We start from the raw sequence: 20,383 nt of genomic DNA, 5'->3' as shown, positions 1-20,383 counted from the left end.
CATCCCTGTGGTCAGTTATGACCAAACTCCATCTTACTATGCAGTCTCAATGACCTGATTCTTGACCCTCTCTGGCGCCCTCTATTGATCCACAGTGCCTGTTTTATCTTTAATGTCTGCAGGTACCAGTTATCCACAGAAGTAATTCAGCTTTATCTTTTACTTCATGACTTAGCTATCATGTTTGTGAAAGGAATTATTTCCACACCCAAATTTTTTGACGTAAAATGGTAATTGGGTGAAATGTTCAGAAAGAACAATGCATTTGACAATAAGTCCACAAAACACTACGTAACATATAACTGAAATAAGGTTGATGTAAAACAAATAAACAATAAATGTCTCTTGTATCTGCAAAAGTTAACTTGTTTCCTCTTTGAAAACAATTTCACATTCTGGAAGATGTACATCAGTTCTAATCATTGTGATGGCCTTTCCTTTGTAGCTGATAATTCAACTATTGTAAACTTACTTTTGTAGATGACATAAATTATTCACTTCATGTTTTGTGTCTATTTCATCTCATACCCCATTTGCCCAAAAACTGGGGTTTTTAAAAGCTATCATTTAGTGAAATTAACAAGAACTGCATGATTTCTGACAATTTACATTTGCAAGAGGGTGAAATAATACAAGACACAAACGTCATAACAGATGAATTTACAACTGAAATGTTATCGCATGTGAGATCAAAATGTTGATACAAGTTATCAAACTTTAAAAATGTGATATCAATATGCTAACTCTGATCAAATATTGATGTGACAGACTTAATCAAAATGTTGTATTTAATGAGAGATGTCAATGTTTTACAGTGTGGGATGTGTGTCAAGCAGAAATTGCAGAGACACCTACAACTATGTTCATGTCAATCTTTTTACATCATAAAATGAATAATGTCAGAACGATTTATAGAATCTTAGTTAAATGTGTTAATTCTGGGTCAGACATTAAATTTGTATTGAAAGACCATGACAAATCTAAGTTATGATATAACATGGATTTTAAACAGTATGAGTTTAGTTGAGAAACAATCCACATTATGACAGAATGTCTAATGGTTATTTTTGTTGAAGGTGGTGTTTAAAAGTCACAGATCATTTCCCCTTTATTTATCAAACACAAATATGGTCAGACATATCTGTATTTGAAGCAGAGCTGGACTAAACAACAGAAAGATGTCACAAGTACTAAAAACAATTTAGAAGGCATGTACATGATTGTGTGGAGCTCTGACTGGCTGTGGGTAGTCTTTTTATTCTGAATATCTATTGTCTATCAAACAGGTACAAGATTTGTTATAACGTCCATGCTCAGCAGAAGAAGATATGAACATAAGATTGTTTATCTAGATGCAAAGCATGGAAGCAAAGCAACCAATGATGTGGCAATGTCAAGACGTTAAAACATTATCCCCACAGTCAACATAAACAGCAGAGTATGGCAGAGTATGAAGATAGAGCTGAAAGAAATGAAATAATTGTGATGGTTTCAGTCAAAGTCTTTACTTTGCAATCTATCTCTGTATACAATTGTTGTTCATGCCAGATTTTTAGTAACATACTACACTGTACCATAAAATTAAACAAAATATTATTGAAGTTGACTAACCTTGCTTGTGCAACTAGTTTGTTTATCTCAGGATTACTATGGCTGGCTTTCAGAGGACCAGTAGGTGATGGAGACTGAAAACTCCGCTTTGTTGCAGTGCTTATACTGAGTGGTCGACTTCGGGTGAATCCCATACGACTACTTGCTGGTGGTTTTTGAACTGAAGAAAATATATTTACCATATTAATTCACATCAAATAATGGAATATTAATACACAATGTCAATCATAAACCAGCTACACAAAAATTTGGAAAAACAGAGCTTATCCACTTTAAATTGATTGAAGCATGATGGAGCCAGACTCAATTGATTACCTTAGCTTTTCACCAAAGCTATTTTTCTGGTTCCAAAATTGCCTTTATTATGTTACGCAATGACATTTCTTTTTGATGTTGTTCAAAATTTTACTTATTATTGATGGCAATGAAGATGATTTCAGCTGTCAATGTAAATTTTATTAAGTCTGCCGACGATGAAAACACAAAGAGAAAACATAATTATATACTATTTCATAGTATTTTTCTCTGTTTAATGTCATCATAGACAAATGTTTTTTCACAGAGCCTTATGACTTGTGGTGACTGTGTGAGCCACGTAATGACTATAATCAATCAACTGTGAACACAGACAAACTCTATTTCCTACTCTGTTCTTTCAGCCCTGGCCAAGTCAAAGTAAAACTATATATGTGGGCATGATATAATATATATGGCTTTGAGGAGTTCCACAGAGCATGGCATATGACAACATCAGTCAATAATACTTGTCTCAATGAATGGCAATGGTGCTAGTCTAAATGTTGGGATATGAAATTTGTCTCAATGCCTGGATGTGACATTAACCTTCAGGTTTGGATGTGACATTAGTCCATGACTTGAAGTGACACTAACCCCAATGCCTGGAAGTGACACTAGCTCCACTGCCTGGATGTGACACTAGCCCCACTGCCTGGACATGACACTAGCCCCACTGCCTGGACGTGCCACTAGCCCCCATGTACCTGGATGTGACACTAGCCCCAATGCCTGGAGGTGACACTAGCCCCAATGCCTGGAGGTGACACTACCCTAATGCTTGGATGTGACACTAGCCCCAATGCCTGGATGTGACACTAGCCCCAATGCCTGGATGTGACACTAGCCCCAATGCCTGGACGTGACACTAGCCCCAATGCCTGGATGTGACACTAGCCCCAATGCCTGGACGTGACACTAGCCCCAATGCCTGGACGTGACACTAGCCCAAAATGCCTGGGTGTGACACTAGCCCCAATGCCTGGACGTGACACTAGCCCCAATGCCTGGATGTGACACTAGCCCCAATGCCTGGATGTGACACTAGCCCCAATGCCTGGATGTGACACTAGCCCCAATGCCTGGATGTGACACTAGCCCCAATGCCTGGATGTGACACTAGCCCTAATGCCTGGATGTGATACTAGCCCCAATGCCTGGATGTGACACTAGCCCTAATGCCTGGATGTGACACTAGCCCCAATGCCTGGATGTGACACTAGCCCCAATGCCTGGATGTGACACTAGCCCCAATGCCTGGATGTGACACTAGCCCCAATGCCTGGATGTGACACTAGCCCCAATGCCTGGATGTGACACTAGCCCCAATGTCTGGAGGTGACACTAGCCCCAATGCCTGGATGTGATACTAGCGTTAATGCATGAACATGTGACACTAGCCTAAAAGCTTGGATGTGACAATAGCCCCAATATTTTTGATAATTTTGGACCAAACAGACATCACATTTCATTGACTACAGTTTCTTATCAAAAGTTTGGCAAAAATCCGAAAAAAGAAAAAAATGACTGGGGTATATTTTATAAAGGCTTCACACTTTGGTGACTCAGAGGGTTAAACCTTCAAAATGTATTTCCAAATTAATGTTTTCGATATGAGTTCTTTTTCTCAATCTCCCATAAGTTGTAGCTGTTACAATTTTTCTCCACACACTTTGCAATTGATTGTCTCAAATGTTTTGTCTAGATGAACAGTGCAACCAGATGTTGTTTGAGAACAGCTTTGTCTTCATCAAATGTGTATGTAGAAATGAATCACAGAAGGTTATTTTCAGACATGGGGGTCAACAACATAATTATCTATTCTACAGACAGAAAATAAACCTTGAAATCAGTCAGACTGTTCACATCTATATGATGGTTTGTACACTGATTCTACTTGCTTGTCTGGCATTCATTGTCAATAGAGGAGACTACAACACAGTTTACAAATAGGATATCTTGTGTCATTTGAATTTGTTTGTCAAGCAATTTGATACATGAATTTACAAACTCTGAAATTCTTAATAAATGCATAGACCCTATGTATAAATGAAGATGAAGTAATATACATGTACAATGTATTCTAGCTTAAAAGTACCTGTCAATTTTGGACAAGACACACCACTCTGATGTTGTAGTGTCCTGTACATTGTACGCTAGGATATTCAGATACCATGGTTTGTATGAAATTTTCACATTTGTTAATGATAGTTATTTCAGCAGTGGTTCTGAACACAACACGCAATTGATAAATCAACGTGCATGTGTTGGTAATAAATCTAGCACATTGATGTGATTTTGTGCTTGATTTTGCGTCAAAGTGATATATTTAAGTAAAATGGCAGAATGCTAGTGCCTTTCAAGTGATGAAATCCAAAATTAGAAGAACAGCATAAAAATACTGAGCATTACATAAATTTACACACTTTTTCAAGATGATATTCTCTGCAAAAATGTCAGTGTTTACCTTCAGGTCTGTCAGCTGTTCTTTCCACAGTAACTCCTTGAGGCTGAACCCACTCAGGTCTTTTCATTTCTAAATACCAAAACAGCTCTGCTAGGAATACCAAGATGTTAGTCTTCAATGATACTGGACTGTACAGGAAATCTTCGTATACCAAATTAAACACTCCGGACATGTACGTGGAACAAAAACTCTTGACAACTTGGAGATTAAAGATGGAGTCCGCAAAAGACATGTTTTCATGTATAGCAATATCTGAAAGGAAATTGATACTAGCAAAGTGCATATCACACATTTTATGATCTTAACAACCATATCAATTACTGACCATAGTAAATTTATGTTCAGTGTGGCATACATATAGTATGTCAGGGCCACTGAAAATTGAGACGTAAGCATTATGAATTATGCAAATCTTGCTTAATATATAAAATGTACCATTGTCTCTTCATGGACTGTAATACAGGAAAGAAAGATCCCACTGTTTAAATGAGCTGTGATGTAGTTTTATTTATCAAGATATAATCAATTAAATTGACATTGATTTGTCAATACAGGAATTTTTGAAATTGTTCAAGACGTACGTTAGCAAGAAATAGACTTGTTTGCTTTGTGGGTTGAAAATATCAGTGCCCTTACTTGCTAAATATAGTTTACCAGTTCAAATGTCAAAGGTCATATTGATGACTGTTTTCTTTTCTCTAATGTACCGTGAATGGTAGAAGAATGACAGTATTCAGGTGGATTTAGCCTGCGAGTCACTTTGTTCAATAACAATGGTCACTCAGGGGTATTGTAAGGAATGGTCAACTGGCATGCTTGAAAAAGCAGGGGTTTGTCAATCGTATCTTTGAACAAAGTGAATTACTGGACACAACTTTCAACAGATAACAAAACATTAACATGACATCAATACATAGTCAAAGTCAGCAAAAATGCTACAATGCTTGAACATTTTGAACTATGTACCTCTAAACCCTAAGAAGTTCAACACACATGAATGAAATCAATTTCCAAACTGTATTAAAACTTTAATAAATTATAACATAGAGCTCCAATGGCTTTGTGTGTTTAAACATTGGATGAAATAAAAAATTAAAACAAGCAAAAGATTGTTCATCCCTCATATCATTTGAAACGACATTCAATTCATACTGCACCAGATGAAAAACTTGTTGTTACCATTTCAGTTTATCTAATGAAGGGTTTTGAAACTGTATTGAAGTGTTCATAAAACTCACAGTTTACATGGTTTGTCGATTGATTGACGTTGATAATACAGATACTTACCTTCAATACGTAGCAATTGAGGCGAGTAAAAATGTAAGACAACAGCAAGAGAACAACCATCACCTAGATCCTTCATTAAATCCTGCATGGCTGATATAGCTGGCACTACCTTGGGTACAATCTGACAATCCAAGAATACAACAATTAGAAATACACAATTCTAATCAGTCACACCTTATGTGAAACTGTTATTGAAATAAATCTAATCACTGTAAAAATTCGACTGCTTCATCATTTTGACCACCTGTTATCTTCCTGATCTCTTGGGTTTTTCTCTTTCATTAATTCAACCTCATTGTAAAATCAAAGTGAGACTTGAGTGGACACCGTGGGTCATCAGTGTATTAGGGAGATGTGTAGATATTTCATGGATAGTGTTTGACCATTGCACATTAAATAAGGAATTGTGTGTTAACACAAATTGCCAACAGTGTCTATGGGGTTATTTGCAGGGTCAAGATGTACTTGGATACATACATTATACACAATAGCAGCTGCAGTCAACTCAATATGACCTGCATATGTAGCTAAACCTGGTTCATGTCTGCTCATATAGTGTGCATATTCCTCTTTCGTTTGGATATGCCACCTTGCATATTCAACTTTGATTACATCTTCATAATCATCCCAATGTGTAGTTAAATAATCAATAACACCAAGTCTGATTTGTATGTGGTAATCTTCAGTATTGTAGATCCCATAACTTATAGCGCGATATAGACAATTGCCATCACCTCTGATTGAGACAATCTCATATTGGCTTTTTGGGGAAGACCTTCGGCTCTCCATGTATAATTTCTTTGCAAGGTTTGATGCTTTTTGACTTTTCTTTTTTGTTTTCATATTTGTCAGTGTACTTCTAAAATGTCAAGTTCAATTAAATATATAATGCACGTAAATATTAAATGTTTATTGTCACTGCCTTCGCTATCAATGATAGTTCAAAATACGTGCATAGGTGCACTATGAAAAGCTCAGTATTTCTAGAAAGTATTCAGAAGATACTGTTATTGGATATTTCAGAAGAGTACTTTCAGAATGTGCTTTGGAATACAATTCAGAATAATATTCAGACACTCACTATGTGAGATAATATTCTGTATATTCTAGAACTAACAAGCTCTGCTTGTTAGTATGTATTGTCAATGTCACTGTGGATGTTGTTGTCAAATGTCTGTGTATTAAGTGTGTGTATTCTGATTTATTTTGGCTCTTTTTTTAATTAGCAGCTGCAGTAAAGACACAGTGAATACCAGTACTGCAAAGAAAGAAAAATATGTCAGAGATAGGTTGTCTAGCTATGATTCACTAAAATGATTTAAATTTCATATTAATATTTTTATTTTACATTCAATGCACATTATGCATTTCCTCTGCGAACAACATTCTCCCAATAGCCACTGTAAAACTGAAATCAGATGCGATTCTTGATCAGCGTCATTATTCTAATTCAGCACAGATTTGTGCAATTCTGACAGATAAATCCAATAGGAAACTAATACACCATTATCAGTTGATGTTTCAATTGCAGCTGGACTGCACAAAATTCACAATCTTTGTACAAAGTACCAACTATGTTATCATCACCACAAATATATGCATCTGAAATATCATCAGAATAATTTGCAAATTGTTCAAAAATTTTAGAACACTGCTAAACAAATATGGACTAAAGAAATAAAAAAATACACACTAAAGATGGGCTAAATTATTGAAATGAAATAACATACCAGTAATAAATATGCATGTGTTGAAACAAACTGTGGACTGCACTTCATTTTTCAACATTTTAAACTGAAATGTTTAGCCATAATTTGAACGCCACACTATGACACAGAGGGGTAATTTTAAAATTCGTTTTACAACCGAATGAAATTCATCGACCGTCATATCTTGAACACAGAAATGCCTTGCTATATTGTGAATATTTCCGGTGGCGATAGCCCACTGTCCGTGCACCGCTGTACAATGGTCTTGAAAAAAAATGCGCCAGTTACATTTTGCAACACATGGGTTATAACGTTTGATAATTGTTGTTTATTTAGAAGTGTTAAATGTCTTTACATATTCTTTGCCCCACTTCCGCACGCTCGTATTTCTCTTGATATTGCGTTTACTGAGAAAATTTACCTCATGGCCCCTATCGACATGCCGAAGGGCATGAAAACGCTTCCGCCAATCATAGCAACGATTCACATTTTGGCAAGTTTCACGATATCAGTGAAAATACAAGATATAGTAATTTACTAAAGTGAAACCAGGAGGGTCATTTGTTTTCAGACTCTGTATATTAAAATGAAAATATATCCTAGTTTGAACCATGATGTAAACACCACATTTCGCTTACTCCGCTATGTCCGTGACGGCACAACCTTACAGGGGCCCCCGACTCGTACTCCACAAAAGTTACGATGCCCAAAAACAACCAAAAATTCTCGCAAATCGGGGTTGAACTTTCAGTTTCCACTATAAGAATCATTTCAATCGAAGTGTGGTAGAAATCAGGGGAACGGTTGTTTTTAATGCACGCCCAAGCCCCAATTGTAAAACAATATGGCGTCGTCATCACGCGACTAACATTTTTCGAATGAACTCCGTGAATATTGAAAACACTATTACAGTCGATCGCTCGTAAATTTAGATACTCTTTTAAACTAGACCATAATTAGGGCCCATACTGTATACTCGATGTGTGGTGAGATGTTGCCACACGTTTTAACACGACTTATCAGTTTTAACACGACTTATTAGTGACGTGCTTTGGATAACCTTCGAGGCCGTTTCTTTCCGCACACAGCTTCTCACAATCTCACCTCTCATTCACTAACAGTTATTATCGGTACACGCAAAGTTAACACATGCTCTAAATACGGATACAAAAATAAACCTCTTACCGAATGTCGTACTGGCTCCACTGGTGTGACTGTAGATAGACGTAGCAGGAACTGAATCTCGTAGCGACACACAGAAAGTATGGCTGCTGAATGCACGAGGTTGAAATATCAACGATGCTGAAGTTGGACTCAGTTTCGGATTCGGTTTCGGATTCGAATAACTGAGAATAGTTTTATATGATTTATCCTCCAGCATTGGAGATTAAAGAAACTACAGAAATGGCCTTTTCTGCTTCATATCTGGACATTTTACTTGAATTTGACTCTAATGGTCACCTTTCTACTAGGCTATATGACAAGAGAGATGATTTTAACTTTAGTATCATCAATTTTCCACACCTCATAAGTAATATTCCACTCTCACCAGCTTATGGGGTATACATTTCCCAGCTTATTCGATATGCTAGAGCATGCAGTTCATATGGTGATTTTGTAAAGAGACATGGCCATCTCTCTTACAAACTATTAAATCAAGGTTACACCAGAGCAAGACTTGTCTCTACATTCAAATGCTTTTTTGGCAGGTATCGCAAGCTGGTAGATAAATACAATATCTCTCTTCATCAAATGATCACTGATGGCATCGGTGACATTGGGCCTTAGTTAGTGACCACTACCTATCTGACTTATAGATTGATATATGGCGGGTGCCACATGTGGGGGAGGATGCGGTTACCATTTTCGAAACACCTGACATCACTTCTTGGTCTTCTGGCCAGAGGTCCATATATCTTTCTTTCATGAATATGACTTTGTTTGTGTACCGTCTATTTACTGTCTGTTCTGTGCTGTTTTGTGTCTATGTTTACAACTATTGTCTTGCGAATTCCGACCTACTGTCATTGGATTATGGAATGGTATGTTTGCGATTATTATATTTCAAGCTTATGTTATTATTTTTTTGAAGAATATAATAACTACTGATACACAAGGAGATATTTTAACTAGATGAATGACTGCACAAATAGCATGTATTTTATCACATAAATGTAGCATGTATTTCATGACATAAATGTTTCATATATAATCATAATTTATAAAGTTTAAAAAATCAAAACACTTTAGGAACTGTAATGCATGACTACACAAGACAAAACTGCTGAAAAATCAGTCAAAAGTTACAACTTATGAGCTGTCCATCTCAATTATGGGCATTATGCAGTTCAGACTATTCAAGCTAACAGTACTACGCACAATTCAAAGAAATGCATTCAATGCTATCTTTATTACGCAACATATTAACTGATAGTTTAGTCCGAGAGTTTAGTATGGTACATTCAAATGCAATTTATGTAAAACAACATCAATCAAAACATCAAATTAATACAACATATTAACATTAAACCATGTGACACACATTGTGACATATAAAATGATTAAAGTATGTTTTTGTAAATATTGTTTTCCTTGCTCGACACTTCCTTTAAATTTTAAATTAGAGTCCTATGAAGCTTTCTGTAATTTCTATTTTTTAACCATTTTACTTGTGAATATATGCACACAATTTATGCCATGAAATATATGCATTGTGATCTTATTTTCACTTTGTCTAGTGTGATTAGATATTATTTTAGCTGAAAAAAGGTCCAGGGAAAGTAAGGAAAATCCAGTATTCCACAGTGTAACAATTGGCTGAAAATATAAAATTTCTTTCAGTCTCTCGAATCCGAAACCGAATCCGAAACTGAATCCGAAACCGTGTCTAACTTCAGCATCGTGAAAGGCCTTACTGGTTCTGACCACTAGATCATAAAATATGCAAATGAGCAATTAATTAATAAGCCACACCCACCAAAATCTAATCAGATCTAAGTCTCATCATGATCATACCAAATACCAAATTGCATGACATTGGACCTAAGGGTTCTTAAGTTATGAGTGGAACAAAATCTGTCTACGGACGGACGGACAGACGGCGGACGGACGGACGGACGGACGGACGGACGGACAGACGGACACACACACAGACATTGTGGCGACATAGGACACCTTTGGTGCTTCGCACCACGGTGTCCAATCATACATTGTAATCTCCCATCTAGTTGACTAATATTGAGTCCAAATCTAAACACTATATGGAAGTTACAGACACTCTGTTGCGATAGGAAAGATGGTTTTTGGAAATAAATCCTTTTTAAGAGATGGCACTGTTGCAAGATATGACTTTGGAAATAAAAATTAAACAGTTCTTTTGCTGACTGTTAATTGATGCTTCACATCCACTACATTTCATGTTCACCAGAAATACCATATTCTGAGTTGGGGTGAACAAACTTTTCTTTTTTGTACATATAAATAAATAAATAAATAAATACAATAATATTGCTGTCTAGGCTGAATAAAAAATAAATAGATGATAACATAGAGGGTATGTGCTGTACAACTGTCCAACATTCAATGGCTTTCCAGATACTCTGAATAAAACTCCACAATGACATGTATTTGATAACCTTCAAAACTGCAGTGTTTCAACCAAAGATCCCTAATTTATGGATAAATTCATGAATGACAGATATTTGTCACTGTATCAACTATTTTTTTCACACTAACAAAGGACATTTTTCACTGTTCACAGACTGGAGTGGGCAACAAAACCATAATAAACCATTATATAATATCCATTACCAACAATAAAAATCAATGCACTTTAGATTAGTTTTGTTTTTAAAGTCTTTGAAATTAATTAATTAAACCTTAAGATTTCTGAAATAAAATAAGATTTGATGAAGCTGATCATGTGGATTATTGAATAAAGTATAGAATGTTTACATTTGACTGTGGAAACCCTGTTACATAACACAATCAGGTCTATGATTACTGACAAATATTTTGACTATAAGTAATGTACATGACTTGGCTCACTGTTTGATATCAATGTAAAAAACAAATACTTCAAACTCTGACATGTAGTATTCCAAGCTGAGCTTGTAGCAGCTTGAATTTGTTTGAAAACTGTCAGAAGTTGATCTGTCAGATAATCTAAAATCATTGCTGCAATGATTTTACACAACAGATTAATACATGGCATAAACTTGAAGAATAGTCTGACATACAGCAGAAATATTCACATTTCAATGATGAATAATTAACAGGCATTCTGAAGATTATTTCCTCTACATTTCACTAGTTTAAACAGTCTGATCAATATGTCTGACTTGTATCAACAAGTTTTTCTCTCTAGAAATTTACACATTTACATAAAAACTTGTAGGTCTATACAAGTTCTTAATTCTGCATATAATGAACATCATGAAAAGTTTCATAAGTATGACAATAAATTCAGAAATACTGCTGCAAAAACTAACATCCCTTTCAAAATTAAAATGTCTTCATATTTATCTGGTACAAAACTCTTGAGAAATTTCACTCTACTCATCTTTGTCTGATAGGAGTTCTGTTGTCAAAATTACCTCCATCTACCACTTACACTTAATTGACATTACTTTTGTCACACCACACCTTGCATACAAATGCACACATACAGATACAGTATATACTTATATGTTTGTATGCAATGTCTATACAAGCAAGCATGTACATACACTCAGACACAAACAAACAACCCAGTAGTTTCATAAACTGTTTGTAGGGTAAAAATGCTTGGTTAAATGTTAACAATGCGTGTACTGTGACTGACAACAGTGAGATACAAAGAATGAAATACAAACCCTCTGAGCTTGGGCCACTGGTAGCTGTAAAAGTTGCTGTTGTTGTAATTTCTGTTCCCTTTCCAATCTGTATCTCACCGTTGTACAAACTTTATTCAACCAGAACAAGATTGCATCTTCCGCATTGTTAGGTAACTCACTTGAGGCATTGAAATTTGCAAACCTCCTTCAATAAAGCATATATGAAGACAGAATATTAGCTGATTAATTGGATTATTTACATTCCTGCACTGGGCAATCAACTAGAATATATACTGAAATCAACAAGAATATGCACTGAATAACACAATATTAGTTTCTCCATCAGTGAAATTACACACATATTGCAGGATTGATGGATGAATGTTTGACAATTGTCCACATTGGTAGATGGAATTTCCTCCTAACAATATACCGGTAGAGCAGATTTTACTCTGCAAATTTTCTTTCATAAGATTTCATTTCTACATTGATGAAAAAGAAAAAACTGCAATTCTAAAAGGGGTGACTGAAGTTTGATTCAGGTTGTCATGGAATATATTACATCTCTTTAAGAAGAATATTGTATGAAAATAAGGGTTAACATTCAGATTTCAGTCAGATTTGTATCACTTAAATATTTGCATCTATGTTACATGTGATGATGTTTTGGAGATAGCGTCCTTGGAAGTAAAGACCAAGGCACTGATCAAGAACCACCATTAATACATTAAATGTAAGGAAAGCTATAAACTGACATGCAATGATGAACAAGTTAAAGCTGGTTTTTGTCTAATTGTAATTGACATTGACACTTGATGGAACAGTTACTTGGCCTGCTTTCGCTATTATGAAACCAAAGTACCACCAGTAGAATTCATTTGATAACATTTGCAACAATCCTGGATACAATATACCTGTACAAATGAAAATGTCCGGATTTCTGTATTCCCATTTGTCAGCAAAAGTTTCTAGTCTTGCTACTGTTTTATTGATAATGCTAGCTATACTGTAACAAGAATCACCTTACAAGTGATGTAATTCATTGAAATACTTACCTGACACAATGTGCCACTCTTTCCACTGTTATAACTTCACTGATATATGCCATCATTATACACTCAATCAATGCTAAGTGAGCATGCTATAAAACAGAACATGTAAAAGTTCATCTTTCACTGAATAAAATTTTAATCCACAGTGTTCATTTGTGACTGCAAATGAACAGAAACAACTTATGCATCACTGCAGTTGGCATAAACCAAATGGATTTGTAAAACCTTCCTATTTGAAGACAGACAGATAAACTTTAAATAAGACAGTCTGGACAATGATTGCAAAACACTACCCTGGCGAAATGTCAACCGTGATGTACCATGATCAACAGGGTATTTGATGGTTTTTGATGTTTGACCATGAACTACCATGGTCGGCTATGATATGAGACCACAGTAAGCAGTCAAATACCTTGGTCTATCACAGTTGACCATGGTCTATCATCGCTGATCTGTTCATGATTGTCGGCAACCATGGTCAACCATGCTATTTGATGACTGATTATATTTCTGACCATCGTTACCAATGATAAACTATGGTTGACCATGGTACTAGAATGACCAATTTTCTTGATGACCATGACCACGGTTGACAATTTCAAGAAGTTAATTGCAATTGTTGGTGACCTACAGCTGACTAATTGTGATGATTATCTGATGGTTGATCACAAACATTGTTGATGACCACAGTTAAATCAAAACTTGCAATATAAGCAGTACATCTTTGTGACGAATTTGATAAACACTCTAGTTGATCATTTGTAATCTGCACCAAGTTTGTTCTAGTTTGGTAAACACTAATGGGATTATCGCAATGATAATGGTGAAATTTGCACCCTGAACATGTAGATATATGTGAAATATATATCTTGTTTGGTACTAACCAGACTTTTTACTGTCCCAAGTGGCACTGTATAATGTACAGTATATTACAATGAAAGAAAGCTTCAGATACATTTGCAGCCAGCGTCAGAGTTCACACTAGGTCTTGCCATCAATCTTGATGATAAAGGATTTAATAGACCTTGTCCTGAAAAGCTGACATTTAACACATTTCGGTCAGCTGAAAAAATTTACCTCCAAGCTTAAAATGGTACAACTGAACAGAGGGCACAACTAAAGAAGCGTCTTGCTTTGGGCCGATTACCTTTCTTGGGATCATCAATCATGGACAAAGTATTTGATAGCCTTAGGTTTATGCTAGACATTGTAAATAACTTCAAATGTTGGTAAAACATAGTGACGCCTGATGTAAGGTTTTATCTTTGAAATGTCAAACTGATTTCTATTTGCATTGTATGAAATAAACATTTACGAATTCAAAGCTGAAGGACACTAACACGACGGGAAAGAATTTAACAATTGTTTATGTCTTACTGATACCATAGCACTTCATGTCTGAAAATGTTTACTTTTAGATTTTACAGATAGTTCATACATTATGATCACAATAAAGTGTAAGTTTTCACACATTAAAATGAAACAATATGCTTCTATTAGGATTTATGAGAATGTAGTGAGTTCACACACATTAAATGATATGTTTCTGGTAGGTTTAATGACAATGTGATGTTGTGTGGTCATTTTTTTACTCAGCTTTGGAGGTTCTGCACAGCAATTCATACCTAACACTGTTACTGTTCATGTTTTGTAAGGTGAGGGTGTCATATACAGTATTGTAAAGTATTGGTATATTTGCTCACACCTGCCTAGCCAAGTACATCACAATTAAAATGAGCTATGAAAGTCAACCAAACTGAAGAAAACTATTAAATTTTAGTGTGATAACTGACATACATATCATGTAATAAATTGTTTTAAAAAGTAATCTTAAACTTTACTCACCGGTTTAAAAGGTGCATTTTGTATAAGTAATCCTTCAGTAACAGCTTCATCATTGTTATCCACAACATAGATACCTTTCCTGGATAGGATCTGAATAACACTCCAATGACCCTGCCATTGATATTCTATGTTTTCAAAGATGTTACTACAAGCTCTGCAGTACAACTCAGCTGAAACTAGCTGATTGATTATTGATGGCTTCACGTGTTCTGTTCCCTGTGAAAACAACAAAATATTGATCAATGGCACAGAAAATGCTCACATGTACACAGGACAATTAAATCTTGGGTGTTGACGATTGCAGTGGGGCTGGTAGCCTTATTTTGAAATATTTAGTGAAATTGACTGATGTACCATAGGTTATCAAAATATTGAAAAAAATTATTATATTAATGTGGCTGGCCAATAGGATAGTCTAAAGCTACAACATACCAACATTTGTGATTCACAGGGTTTTCTAACTTCTTTCCATGAAATTTCATCAATAGAAAGAAAGTTATAAACATGAGCACTCACAAATATGCACTGGTTTTCCATAGTTACAGTATCTGTAATTTGGGATTTTGAAAATGGTTTATTTCAAAATAAAGTCACATTGGCAAGTGAATGACATTGATCAACACTACACTTACAATGTTTATGTGAACTGACTGTCACTCCTACTGTACACATTATGAAAGTCCTCACAAACTTTTCTTCTTCTGATTATTACATACTTAGTATTTGAGTTTTATTGTGTCACTCAAAACAGAAATAGAAAAATCTCATCATTTATGAAAGGGCAAGCTACAAATATCAGCTTTTGAAAGGATCAATACATGCTAATCATAATCATAACTTGTTTCCTTGTCATCCAGTATTTCCTTCATCATCAATGCTGCAAGTTTAGGCATTTCTTGATCTGCCTCAGTTTATTATCAAACTATTGTCAATTTATCATGCTACTCAAGGTCACAATGGCTGATTGACTTTTTGAAATTTACATTGACATGGTAAAATGCAACATTGCTATGTATACTGGTATAAGTTGGCAACCCAACTGGACTTGTTTGAAATTTGATAAGGATTATTTGACTGTACTTGACTTATGTTGTGTGCACTACCACTGTGATGATATTATTTGAAGATTGAATACACAGAGGACACAATGTACACATCAATGAATGACTGTCAGCCATAGTCATCTGAACTTCTGTGTCGACATCAAATACACTTGAATTAGTAAAACATGGACAGATTTGCATATATGCATCTGATTGGACAATATTCAAAACTATCAACTTTCTTTCCTTTTTATCCTAATAATACTGTTATGGCAATAAAATTACAAATGTATTGGCTTTGTAATAGACATACCTGACTATCGATGTAAAATGGAGTACGGAATTCTTCTGGTACATCAGTAGGATAGGCTTTGTATATCAACCAGTATATACATGCATGAACTTTATTCTGAAAAGAAAAAAAAATAGGAATGTATAGTCTGTTCTTTCTTTAGACATAAATGTGTAACCAGCACTCATAACAAGAATATTGGAAAGGACCCATCATACTCTGTAATGGTCATATATTTCCAATGTGTATGGTTTGTATTATTAGGTCAGGACCTTTACATTTAATTACAGAGACAACACTATTAGTTGTTTTTTTCTGTGGCACACGCATACCTAGCTTGATGGACACCCAGTAAAAATGCCACTGATCACACTGCATGGATTTAAACCAACTCACAAACATCAATAGTCTGCAATCTTTATGTTCAGATCTTTAAGCTAAAATACATTTGAAGAGAACTGCAAACATGGTTACTATTTTACCACACCAGTTCATGTAGAGTCAGTACAAAAATCATAGATGAAAGTGATATGTATAGTCTTTTTATGAAGTGAAGTTTCTTTTACTAGGAGTCCCATTCAAAGTGGCCTTGCTTTTTCCACTGGTTGATGGTGAATATTTGGAAATATGGTTAAAACTAGTTCAGAGACATTTTCTTTCTTGATGTTCATGTGGAAGATAGTAAAGATATTGTCTGATTAAGTAGACTGAGTTTTGAATCATACACCAAGAAATGCTTGTTCTCACATTCCTGGCCACCGGGAGTGTGGGATCGATGGCGTGGGAAAAATCGATCCCACACTCTCAGAAACCGTCCCACACTCTGCAGTAAATATTACACAAGCTCGGTCTCTGATTGGATGATAGACAGTCTGTTTCGTTCCACGTGCAAAATGTTATCCAATGGCACGACGAGTAACACACGGACAGGAACTACAAAGTAAGCGGGTCAGAGTATAGTGGCAGACGACAGAGTTGTCACGATTTTGGATAATGTTGAACATGTCCAATGTGAATTTAACGCATTTTGTGGTCATGTGAGAAAAACAATCTACACACCAAGGACCTGGGATCAGATTTCTCACACTCGTTGGGGATATTTTGTCTCACACTCGCCTGCGGCTCGAGACAAAATATCCCAACGAGTGTGAGAAATCTGATCCCAGGTCCTTCGGGGTGTGAGATTCTATTTTCTCACTCAAATAGAACGATTGATTTCATACATTGTCATAATCATGTGTTCACTTTCTTAAATTATATTATACACTATAATGTGTCATTACAAAGCTGGTGTTTTCATTAATAAATATCTATAGTCTGTGAACCTCAATCACATTTCTGACATTCCCTGACCAGGGGAAAATTGGTGGTGGTTTAAATTATATACTTAAAGATCTTCAGTCATCAAAGGAGGTGACAGGTTTTCATAAAGAATGTTCATCACTATGAATGCATTCATGTTCTTGTACTTCAGAAATGGATTGTGTGACTGTAAGTTATCTGTGACCTAGAGGTTATGTCTGCACCACAGACGGCTTATCTTTGTGTCACAGGCAGGTCATGTAGTCAGTTTGTGAAATGTTCATGTGTCCTTGTCAATTGGTTCAAACTGTCATGTATATTACAAGGCGACTGTGGCATTAACCAGCAATAATATGTATGCAACTTTGTAGGTACATGGAGCAAAGTAATCTCCATGGCTAACCTTGTGAATTGTATAAGTCTGCATAGCTGATACAATCCAACAGCTGTCAATTCATATTGTCTGTTTATTTACAAGTATTGCTGGTAGAATCCTGTACATGTACAATACATGAGTGTTCATGAAAATTTCAACACTGGTACAATGTGACACTACTTGTGATAAATATATCAATACTCTACTCTAGTTTTCACCAAGATTCTGAAACAAATATTACATTTATGTATCAAGTGACCGGAAATGAAATTTGTTAGCCTGTAATAAATGCCTGACAGCAGTTTGAAATTACCATTGTTGTATTAAAATATTAAAAATAGATGAGGAAATCAAGGCACAGAACAGCTAGCTGACCTATGAACTGAAATGACCAACATTAGGTCATGTAAGGGCATTTTTTCAGAACAATAGCTATGACCAGCACAATTTATATCCATTATTTCTTTGAAATGAAAATAAAACTACTGTATTTTCTCAGGGCATCATGAGAGCTGCATAGTGTAGGGCTATGTTATGATATGACACATTGATTATTTGATGTTACAGTTCAGTTGATAATTTTACAAGTATAATAAGTACGTCTTGGCAATGTATGCATACATATCAACTTTCAAATTTGTCATTTAGAGCTGAAATGTCACTTTATGGTCACTCTGTCCCAAAAACTATTTTGTCCCATGTCACCTTGTCCAATACCATTACATCTCAAAACCGTCTCCTTCCAAAATCACTTTGTCGCACCATTATTTTTGTTCCAAAGTGCTTGCAACTTCATCCCAAACCATTTTTCTTGAGATCTGACGTCCAAATAACAAATGCTCTCACTGAAGAACTCTATCACTAACCCTTACATATGCTCTACTTATCCAAATAGCTTAACAAGATGGCTTTGGGATGAAGTGGCACATATGACAAATTTACTTTTGGGACAATTAGGTTTGGAGGCAAAGCTAACACACCCTTAGCATACAAAACAATGTAGAGTTACAGATATGGCTTCATGCAATTTGCTTAACTGTAATATTAGTAATGCTGTATACCCAAACCAGGACAATGTACCAATGGTAACGTATCTTGTTAAAATTTCTCTTCTGTGACCATGATATCTTGTCAAATATGAGAAAGTCAAGTTCAATGTAATTACTACAATCAGAATATTGATGGGCAATGAAGACCTGAATTTCAGATTAAAATAGAAGCTATATCTGCATTTGTATCAAAAACAGTACATGTTTCAAAGTAATTCTATACAGTGTATAGGCCAGTATAGACCAGCTAACTATCAGTAGCTTTATCTTAGGCGAGTTAGCCCTGATAAACAGTACTTAGTTAAACAAATTCATGGTAAATTATGCATATGTGAAAACTTGCTGTATGAAGTTTAATATTGAATTATAATTTCAAAAAAATGCCTACGTCTAGATGAGTGCTTTGTAGAATAGACGGCACTTGTGTAAAGTTCTTACTCCCTATCTCAACTGCTGCATTCTGATGGGAAGATGAAGAAGGAAAGATAATTTGATGGAAAACAATCGATGACTGACAACGGGAACTCAGCCTCACCATGTGGGCCTGATAAGTAGACAAGCACAGACTACAAACTATTTGATATGATTAAAATTGTTGAAAGGAAAGCTAAAAACTCTAGTCATTTATTTTACACAAATCACTTTATCCTCTTGAATTTACAATGAATCTACCAAGATAAGGAAAACTATGTTATTTGAAGCTTTCGCCCAGTAAGTCAACATTTCACAGTTTTGAGTTCACTTTGAGGAATGCGTATTTAAAAAGAGTTGTATCGTAATATAATAGAACTTTAAAATCATTACTGCACAGTGGTAGTTATGTGGTAAGTATCCGTAACATCACAGGAAGGACCCCTAACATCACAGGAAGGACCCCTGTGTTGATAAAAACAACTACCAACTCATCCAGTAAAATGAATTTTATCAAACATATCATCTGCCTACTTACAATTGTTCTATACTTGATGAAAAATAATAATCTATCTGAAGAAGTATATTTGAATTGGAAGGAAACTAACTTTACAATTTATTTGATAAATTGAAGAAACAGTTTGCACACATATCATGTACAATGTTAGTGAAGTATTTAGAAGTGATGTCTTTCATGATTTCCATGATAAAACATCACAGACTGAATCAATCATTATGCATATGATATCAATGAAGTTTGTGACCAAGCACATATATAGGTATTCCACAGGATTGTGGGTATTCCAAAAATCTTTCAAGTTTATAAACAAC

General features: G+C 35.3%; 1 protein-coding gene across 1 annotated transcript in view; it reads right to left on the bottom strand.

Annotated features, from left to right (window-relative positions):
* The window catches only part of LOC139116224 (calmodulin-regulated spectrin-associated protein 2-like), a 43,728-nt gene that overhangs the window by 19,139 nt on the left and 4,206 nt on the right, over nucleotides 1-20,383 (bottom strand). Inside the window, 7 exon segments of the mRNA XM_070678807.1 lie at nucleotides 1,612-1,771; nucleotides 4,373-4,624; nucleotides 5,660-5,780; nucleotides 12,222-12,387; nucleotides 13,238-13,323; nucleotides 15,080-15,295; nucleotides 16,436-16,531. Of these exon segments, the coding sequence (XP_070534908.1) occupies nucleotides 1,612-1,771; nucleotides 4,373-4,624; nucleotides 5,660-5,780; nucleotides 12,222-12,387; nucleotides 13,238-13,323; nucleotides 15,080-15,295; nucleotides 16,436-16,531 (1,097 nt within the window).

This window comes from Ptychodera flava, chromosome 17 (assembly GCF_041260155.1).
Source record: "Ptychodera flava strain L36383 chromosome 17, AS_Pfla_20210202, whole genome shotgun sequence".
Lineage (NCBI taxonomy): Eukaryota > Metazoa > Hemichordata > Enteropneusta > Ptychoderidae > Ptychodera > Ptychodera flava.
The sequence above is the reverse complement of the archived record's forward strand: the minus strand, read 5'-3'. Positions and strand labels throughout refer to the sequence as shown.